At 44.1% G+C, this 9,975-nt stretch overlaps 1 protein-coding gene across 1 annotated transcript in view; it reads right to left on the bottom strand.

Annotated features, from left to right (window-relative positions):
* Positions 1 to 3,725: 3,725 nt before the first annotated feature.
* The window catches only part of ZBTB1 (zinc finger and BTB domain containing 1), a 53,715-nt gene continuing 47,465 nt past the window's right edge, over positions 3,726 to 9,975 (bottom strand). Inside the window, exons 7-10 of the mRNA XM_065749073.1 lie at positions 6,614 to 6,653; positions 5,146 to 5,342; positions 4,870 to 5,058; positions 3,726 to 4,010 (exon numbers count right to left, since the gene is read on the bottom strand). Coding sequence (XP_065605145.1) covers positions 3,839 to 4,010; positions 4,870 to 5,058; positions 5,146 to 5,342; positions 6,614 to 6,653 — 598 coding nt within the window. The 3' untranslated portion in view covers positions 3,726 to 3,838. The remainder of the gene's footprint in view (positions 4,011 to 4,869; positions 5,059 to 5,145; positions 5,343 to 6,613; positions 6,654 to 9,975) is intronic.

Below are 9,975 nucleotides of genomic sequence, written 5' to 3'. Positions count from 1 at the left end.
AAAGCACAAATCACAGCGCTTCGGGCACGAGAGCTCTTACAGCTTCTGAGGACAAAGGACAAAGGGTGGGTCAGTCCCTTGCCTACCCAGGTCTGCAATACCGTGTCTCCCAGTACAATCAATATAGAGATCTAGGCACTATCTTAAGATGACCTGCTATAAACACCTAAATTAGATGTTGCAACTCCTTCTCTTGATTATTACACTGAGAAATGCTAATAGCAGCCTTTGGGCAAGTCTTCACTCCACAATATCCATATAACATAGTAAAAACATGTCATGCGTCCTACGCCAGGTTCAGTAGAAGGAATAACTATCCTTTATAACATAGTAAAGACAGATGAACAGTGGAAACCCTCTCCCAGAGATGTAGTTTCCACAGCAGGATTTTGCAAATTCAGGAATTGCCATACTTGCCTAGACACAGCTATGGCTGACGTGCTTGTGTTGGCTTGGCACAGGAGGGAGAAAAGTAAGGAGCATCACAGAGGGAACTCTTTCCAAGTCAGACCTTGTTGGGACCAGCAGATTTGGGAACGTGTGTGTGGAAACAACTTGTTTGTGGTTGTTTCTACTGTATTCAAGGAAAAGGAAAAAAGGATGTCTATTGTTTTGTAAATAATGACACCAAGAAACACACTGCATTAATACTGTCATCTCTTCCAAATAGAAGGGCTGTAACAGATGACAGGATAATTACAGCCTGTTCTTTCAAGCTTTCTCACATGAAGAAGAGCCAGAGTAAGAATATCTTCACATTCTGTGAATTGCACTTTGTTTTATTTCTGCTGCAAACTGTAAAAATCTCACTGCAAACATTCTGATATAGCCTGAGCCACAAGAACCATAACTGGTGCGTGACATTTCCAGCATGAGTTACAAGATGGAGGTTCCAGTCCCATCCAGCACAGCTACACATGCCACTACCATTTGGAAGCCTTGCTTAAGAAAATCCAGACTGACAACATCCTCTCCTAGTGCAAATCATTGCCTGGTTCAGTTTCCAGTCTGACTGCCACTCTCTTTCCCCTAGCACACCTGGAGGTAAAAAGGCATCACAAGCATCACGCCTGTCCCCTGGTGAGGAGCAACTGAGGTGATGGTGTCAGTTTTCTGCACAAAGGAGCTGCTGTTTCTCCTGGGCTGACTGGTTGGTAGGTACAGCTTGGCTTTGAGAGGGAGATGAGCAGCAGAACAAACAGGAGCAATGAGAAGGATCTTCAGAGCTCTGTCAAGGACTTCTGAATCTCTTGTGTAGCTGAGAGGGCAAAGGAGATGGAGTAAAATGGTGGACTCAGAGGAGGCAGAGGAGGGATATTGGCAGGATTGTGAAACAAGATGGTGCCTTTCACCACTGCAGCATCTGTTAAGTCCCCATGTGGCTAGGAGCAAAAAGCTGTACTACCAAAGGCATATGGAAGTGTTAGTCTCCTGTGCAGCAAATTTAACTGCATGAATGCATGTATGAATCCAAGTTAAATTGGACAAAACCTGTCTTCATCTGCTGATGAAGTGCTGCTTTTGGCCTACCTTTCCTGCAGAGTAAAACGAGCAGGCTAAGACTGCTTTTCCCTGAATATCAGGCACTGCACCAGCCTCTAACAGAACAAGATGAACCAACAGGATCACAAAGAACTTGCAAGAGCCCCAGGCTCTGCCATGTGGGCTCAGATTGCTGAGCCTTGTAGCACTGCTGCTGAGTGCTACCTTCATGGGTTACTGCCCTGAACCCCTCTGCAACACAGGTAGAACGGATGAAGCTTACACTGCTTCTTTCTGTACCTCAGCTACACAGAACAGTCACCTCACATCTCGATGGATCTCTCCACTGCAGTGCCAACTCTCTCCCAAGCACAAAGTCAGGGCAGAGTTTTCTTCATTAATCATCAGGCAGACTCTCTTTTTTTTCCCCTGTTTCTTTTTCCATCTCTGAGTTGCAAAGTTTCCTGCCAACTTTCTTCTTGGTGTGAATTTCTACAACAGAGCAAAATAACTTCTGAAAATAGACACGTACACTGGAAAGCCTGACACACCCTATATGGAGCCTGTGAGTGGCAGAACCGTAATCAAAAGCCAATCAAGACACTAGGCTATGCTAGCAGCATTCGATTAAAGCTCTGAACAAATCAGCCCTAAGAGAAGAAAGTAAATGGGAACTCAGTAAATGCTGCTGCACAGAACCCCCGGCTCTTTTCATCACCCAGAGGCACTTGAATTTGTATTGTTTATGGTAACCCGAGGTTGGGCAAGTTGTTCTGATACAGCTGGCATGTTCAGAGTATCTTTAAAAAGAGAAATTAATGGAAACGGCCAATCTGCTGTGACTTCCTGATAATAAAACCGCATGCAAAGCCTATGGGAATAAAAGCCAGTAGTCGCATGATATGCTTCTGAGCTCTGCCTATCATTAACAAGGGTGGGTTTTCCAGAGTGAAATTCTCTGGGGCCAAATAACAGCAGACCGATAAATAAAGCTTGTCAACTGCCCTTTCTGACTCACTCTCTCCTGCTGGAAGGATGACTCACTGTCATGTGTGAAAGGCTGCCAGGCCTTGCTTACATGCTTAAACAGGTATGGGGTGTCTGTGTTAGACATCCGTTGCCTCAGAAGAAGCAGACGCTCAGCCCTGAGAAGGTAACCCTGGAAAGGGCTCTGCTGACTAAAGGATCTGAACTTCAAAGTATTTCTCAACCCCTTCTAGAAAGTTCAAGGCTGTTGTTAGATGGCCCAAAGCCATCACTGAGGACTTGGCTTACTATCGCAGTCTTAAGAGCAGAACTCAATAGGTTTTACTCAGAGTGTGCCATACAGCATGATACAGACACAGACAAAGGTGACTGAGATCAAGACAAGGCCTCCTAAAGCAGAAACTGAAAGGTTTCTCCCAACACCATGAGAAGGAAGCTGCGAAGCAGCCTCCCTTTGCTCCATATATTGACCAACATCTTGCTACATCATACAGTAGAGAAACCGTGTTGCTGCAGGGCAGTGATACCACAATTGCCTCTTGCATGTCCAGCCAGGTATGCACCATCCAGGAGTAGCTTGTGCAGCCTGGAGAGACAGTTGCACAGGTTGTTGCCCAACCAGACTCCCAGAAAACCTGCAACCAAAGCACCATTTGAAGGTCTTGCCACCATTTTTTAAGATCACAAGAGCACTAACCTGTCTGCCCAACATGAACGCAAATGTAAAACTTGGAAATGTTAATTCTGAGTAAAGAGTGTACCAATTCACATCATGTATATGAAGAAGATTCCTCTTCTCTGTACTCTTTTCACAGTGAGTCATAAATTTGGCTACCAAATTAGGCTACAAAATATTAGAACTAAATGAGAGGTGATGGAAATTAAAACAGGAGTAAACGATATATCTAAGATTCAAGAGTAATTTCCTTTAAAAGGAGAGTTTCAGGAACTTCTAGGCCACAGTAAGTCACGTCTCCTGGTTACTTAGCTAATCCTTTAAAAAAAAAAGAAGGCTGACATTAAAATCAATAATCATACCCACCTGCAGGTGTCAAAGCACTTCCCAAAATAAGCCAGTAAAATAATTTCTCAGAAATGGTGAGAAGAAGGCGTTAAGATAGAAAAGGAATAGTTAGTGACAGACCAGGAATTACAGACTGGGTCTGCAGTCACCCATGCAGATCCTCGTATGCTAAACGACCCCACCTCTGACAAATGATTTTGGCTTTTTAAGCTGCAGTTTCAAAATTATTTACTTTGCAATGTGAAGCCATGCCACTCAACTTTATTCTGCTGTTCTGGTTACAGTCAGCTTCTGCCATTGCTCGTGAGAATACAGCTCTCTCCGTACTAAGCCTTCTTCAGGGTTTCACAGAACTGATAGACTCAGATCTTTGGTCAGGACAAAGGAATGACTCTTTAGTTTTCCTTCTTCTTCTCTTTGTTCTTCATCTTGGTCTAGTTCTTCCTCTTCCACTGTCTCATCAGACTGGAGCAAAAGGGAATTTAACTCACTACAATGAGCTCCAATGATGCCCACCCTGTTAGAAAACATGTTGTTAATATGTTTGACACAATGAAGCAGAGGAAGACAGGAGAAAGGGAAAACAACTTGTAGTATTTCCCAATGAAAACCAGCAAAGAATGCTACCTGCTTTAGTGGGACTGTGAATAACACATTCTGCAGAAATCATCTCTGCTGCAGGGATAAAGAACCACATGTTCACACAGCACCTCACACATCATGTCATGTTTCTGCCTGGTGTGCATGCAGGCAATTCTAATAGTATATGTCCAAGTGAAACTCAGCACTGCCTCAAAAGGTTGGCCCGTCTGCACATCAATTACTGTGCAGAAGTTACAAAAATAAGATGCTTAGGAGGCACCAAGGTTTGACAGCATTCACAAAGCAATTACATGTGCATCTGTAGCAAACTTTTGGGAAATACTGGATTCACCATTCTTATTTTGTAGATAGGCCTGAAGATTTTGTATGTATGGTGCATTCATGAGGTTGCCAGAACTCTGGAAGACCCAGAAAATGAAGGTAACTCACAAATGGACGGAGGGAAAAATAGAATCCTCTTACATGGCACACTCAGGCTTGAAGTTTTCTGTTTTTATCTTAATCAGAAGAAAAAGTTCTATTTCTATTGGCTTTCCCAATAATACTTTCCAGTTAACAAAGCAGTAGGATAGACAGTAGTCAATTCAATCAGTTAACCAAGAGTACCATGACCACAAGTTTCAGGCTCACTGAAGCCTGTTCCTGTAGGCAAATTCCCTGTCACAGAATCACAGAGTTGTCCAATGGTCCCTCTGCCAACCAGGAAGACTTAGCTGTCTGGCAGCCTCTCTAACAGCACTACCAAATCTATTATATCAAGAAATATCCCTTACTTGGTAGAGAGCAATTCTGAGAACTCTGGTAGGTAGTCACACGAGCAGGGCTGTGGGTCTCTGCCCCGACAGTAGTGGTTCTGGGAGCGGTATTGAGCGCTTTCCTTCGGTAAGGGCAGCAGTGTGCTGAGCACAGGTGAGTGCTGGTGAACCCTGCTGTTTACGTGTGGATGCTTGGCATGGACTTGTCTTGAAAGAAAACAAATGCAGATGTTATCTTAGTGTACTCGGACAGGGCAGGTTACCTAAGGGCTCATCAGTATGTCAAATGCGTACCTCTGGCACGGTAATCTCACTGCATTTGCATCAATAGTCTGGTCACCTGCTTTCTGCAGGAAAACATGGCTCCTGTCTCTTGAGGCAAGATTGAACATGTCGGAGCAAAGGAGCCTGCCGATTTCTTCCCGAATCACTTGGAAGTGCTTCCGTCTGAACACAAGCCAAGTCACACAGCTGCAGAAGTTGTAGAAACCCTAAATTGAAAACACGAATCCCATTTTCACTGGGAAAAGGTTCAGAGCCCCAGCACATCCCACAGTGCAGGTTGGCATGACTCCACTAAAAGCCAGAAACTAACCTGCCATCAAACTTTACCAGTGAAGATCTGAAAGCACTGGTTTCTTTAAAAGTATACAGAGAGATGAGGCTAGAAACACAGTTAGCTCAGAGGGATTTCATCTTGCTGAATCTGACCTCTTTAGTTTAGCTTCACTGCAAGGAACTCCAAAATGAACCAGAGATTACCACCCAGATTCCTTCAATAATCGATGGAAAGAGACTGGTGGGATGAGTCATTCTGTGGGGGCTCTTATCACACTCATCTGTCTCAAGAAGCAACAGTTCATCCCTGGCCGAGCTTCTTCTCATCTCCATGACTGTCTAAGTAGCCTGAGGGCTTAGGCTGATGGGACAGCTATTGTTTGGGCAACCAAAATTAGACAAGATGATTCCCACCCCAAATGACAGCTTTCTGATCACAGAAAATATTACTAACAAATTCAAATTCATTGCATCTTACCTTCATGTATCTGCTTGCTAACTAAATAGGAATATCTAGCTTCTCACACCATTTTAAGACATGTGATCCCTGCCACAAGCTGGATCAACACTCAGGAAATCAAACCTCTACTGAGGTTCCTGAAAAGATGGTATCACTGGAATTACTGTGTACCCTTGGAATTCAATACACAGTTCTCCTCTCTGAAGGAATTTCTAAAGTTTGAGAAGTATAAATTAATATAAAACAGCAGGGCCCAAATTATCAAAGCCCTGCTACATAGAGAGGCTCAAATTCCTCACTCAGCTGTATGTGGCCGACCAGAAGAGCTTATTGGCATCTTAAAATATTGCAAAGCACAATGGAAATGAAAGAAGACTGTGAAATTTCATTCCTATAAAGATGGCATTGATGAGAAACCTACAGATCAGGCTTCCCAGGGGGTTCTCAACCTGTGATGGAACTGTCTGCAATCTGAGATTCAGGGCAGGACTGAAAATCCCCAGCTGAGGGTTCCCAGGGGGGAAAGGGCTTGTGCTGAAGGGCACAGGAGTGGTATTTTACAGACACTGCAATCTAGGCCCATGAGGTAAAATTTTACTGTAGGTATTCTGCCCTGCAAGTAATCCATTGGGTGGACCAAAAGGAAAGGAGCATGCTGTCTGCAGCATTTGAATGTGCAAGGGAGGGACTTGGTCTGGGCTGACACTCAGTCAAAATCTCCATTCATCTTTCTGTCTTTCTTACCTCAAAGAAGTTCTGATCTTTCTGCGAAGATGTTTTTCTCCTAAGGCAGTTAAAAAGAGCACAAAATTAATAGCAGCAGTCACCCTTTCAGTCCTCTGAACACAGCACTGAATGTGATTCATGGGCTACTGCCAAGCTGGCATTTCACCACAGCAATAAGTTGTTGCTGGTAAATCCTCATTACGAGCATGCAGAGCCCTACTGTCTAAGAGAAAGACAGGACTTCTGCATTGCGTCAGAAGTAGAAAATGCAAAATATTGTACGGCTCATTTAATTAAATCCAACAGAACAAAGCTGGATGCGAAGGGCGGGCGAGGCTCCCCACCATGCTATCTAAACTGAGCCCTCTGCTTGGGCCTCTCAAAAACAGCCAGGACTGATCTAACCCAGTTCCCACTGAAGCAAATAGAAAACTCTTCCTGGCATCACTGGAAGAGCAACGAGCAGTTACCAAGAGTACAAAGCCAGGCCAATGCTGAGACAATATACTTACAAAAACAGAAAGGAAAACCCTGATGCATCTCCAAGAAGAAATTTAAAACATGTACGAAAATGACAAAGTGCCTTTGTTAAAGAAGCTGCAATTTGCCCAGTGGAAGCCTGAGAGATATTCACAGCACCCACTTGAGCCCGGGGATTCTCACGGAAATCCAAATGATTGTCCATCATGGAATCAGCCATCAAAGCAGAGGGTGACACACACACACATCCCAAAAGCTGCTCTGTTCCCCTGGAGCTGGCACAGCTCATCCTTGTGGAAGGGAAGGTGAGTTTTCTCAGTCAGCTTTCAGATCCCACCAGATCTGGCTTCACTCTGCCATATACAAGGGAAATCCTGCCTCTGTGCCAACTCACCAACTCCTGAAATGTCCCTTGCCTTCCTGATGGCATCAACTGTTCCACACCTGTAGGGCATACCCAGCTGCCGGCACCCCAGAAACACTGCAGACCATGAAGATAACACCTTGCAGCCCCATATCTCTATTTACACTATTCTGACTTTCATTGATAGGTATTTTGACCAGGAGGACCACACATCTCCCCGCCTAGCTCTCACCAGTCATACCTCTCCTGACATTTCAGGTGAGAACCCAAACCCCCTTGTTGTGCAAGGGAAAAAAAACCTGAATCTTCAAGCATGGCACGGCCATTCACCCAAGCAGATCTCCCAGATAACTTCAGTGCTTTTGATTCCTTATGAATTCTGGAAATTCTGTCTTCTGTAGAATACCAGAGCAGAGGAACCTAATGCAACCCCAGCTATTAAACCTTAATGTAAAACTCTGCTTTACCTTTCAGCATTAGATAGCTCATGCAGTGTCTCAGAATCAATTCCCAGTTTAGCAGAGAAGCCGATATGGAGGCTAGCAACAGAAACTAACACCAATAATTAAAAGCAAATAATGTTAGGGGTCTCCACCCTTCTTTCCCCCCAGTGCTTTATTCCCTCAGGTAAGGTATTAAGCTAAGAGACCTGCTTGAAATAAAGTTTCCTAAGATAAGCATTGAACTAGGAGGTCCTCCCATGTCTAGGGCACAGTTGCTAATTACCTAGGAAAATGCAGAAAGGCTTAGGAAGACATCAAACTTGCATCAAGATTCAGGACAGGACCTGCAAGAAACATGTGAAGGAGCAAGCAAAGAACATCATGACTTCTAGAAATACAGTAATAGTGTTTTCTTGGAGCTGTCAGGGTGACAGAAGGTACAGCCAAGGACAAGGTTTGGATGTAAGAAGATAATGGCTCCAGACATCTACAGGAACTACTGTTCCTGTAACACTTCCTGTGCTTTAGCAGCATCCTCAACTACAGCTGTGACTCCGAGTGCTCATGGATCAAGTCAGCTTCAGGGACCCGTAAGGGCTGCCTCTGTTTGTGCCACAGACAGTGTGTGTGTGTGTGTTTCCTGCTTTGGGAACGCTCTGTATTTTTCCCATCATGACAAATGCCCATAAGGAAGCTGGCACCACAAAAAGGTTGCACAACCCCCATCAACTTAAAAGGAGAAAGCCAGACACACCTATTCCTTCCTCAGCGTTGGAGGCACAAAAGAATTCATGCTAACATGCACAAATAACAGGTCTGGGGGGACTTTCAAATTCCAGTCTGGGAGGATATCAAACTAAGATTTTAATGCTGCATTTTACAAATCATGTAAATGGTTATGATGAGGATGTTTAAATTTTCAGAGAAAGACTTCACATGAAAAATCTGTAATTTCATATGAGAACATGGACGTTTGGCAGATCTGGAAGGGAAAATAGTTTCCCAACATAGAATCCAATTTCTTTAAGATGTTGCTATGGTGAATTATGGGAAGAAGCACAAGCTTCAACACCATAGCTGGGTTATAATAAAATATGAAACTGGGGATTATCAATAGTTTCTCAGCTTTCAAATTTAAACATTTTTCAAGTTAAAAAAAAAATCATCAAAAGTAACCCTTACCACAGCTTCCATTTTGAAAAAAAAGACCTTTTCTATCCCAAAACACGTGTGTGCTGATAAAATTCCCAATCATCTTTTACAATTGGGAGTGCTAATCAGTTCTGTCCCTTAGCTCTTGTTTTTGGCAGTTCACGTAACGATGGTCTGGGAGGCTCCAGATAACATTTAAGGCTCAACTGAGTCAGCCTGGAAGGGTTTATATTTATGTAATTGCTGCATGGTATGAGAAGTGCTGTATGTTGTGACATGCTCAGCATTAGCCTAACTCTGAAGTCCGCTGTAGTCAGCTACCACCACCCTGCTATGAGTAACTCAGGTCTCTCTGCATGCAACACCTTACATTGTGAATGTGTTAAGACACAGCCCTTTTGTGGCTCTTTGTGTTTTTACAGCCCAGACACTAGCGTCCCAAACCACAGCCAGTCCCTAACCCCCACTGTGATGGAAATACTGAAGACAACAGTTCCCTGTTCCAGCTCTCTGGGTTTGCCCACCAGACAATACAATGAGTAAAGAGGCAGCAGAGCTAACCAGCTGGGCATGCAGCTCAGGCTGTTCTATCCAGCTGCATCCAGTCCTTGGATTCAAGCTGCTTTTTGCAGTAAGTTCCTCATACTAGGTCTCATAAGTGCAGGCATTAGGGCCACCCAATAGAAACTACGAATGCTGTCACGATGTACCCTGTCCAGCCAACAAGAAGGTTAGTGGGATGCTCTCCTCAGCAGAAATCTGGAAGCAGGCATTTGGTACACAACACTGTTCCCAGGAATACCCTCTGAAATACCAGCATCCCAGGATACAATGAGAATGTGCTGTTCATTTTCAGGATCCAGCAATTAGAGTCATTAAAGCCTCACTGGGACAGCAGTCTCCAGCTTCCCTTTGCCTCCACCATGTACCTTCCCCTCTTG

This window comes from Cyrtonyx montezumae, unplaced genomic scaffold (assembly GCF_038088225.1).
Source record: "Cyrtonyx montezumae isolate F1298 unplaced genomic scaffold, pur_monq_1.0 scaffold_10, whole genome shotgun sequence".
In the NCBI taxonomy this organism is placed as follows: domain Eukaryota; kingdom Metazoa; phylum Chordata; class Aves; order Galliformes; family Odontophoridae; genus Cyrtonyx; species Cyrtonyx montezumae.
This window is presented reverse-complemented; position numbering and strand designations above follow the sequence as displayed.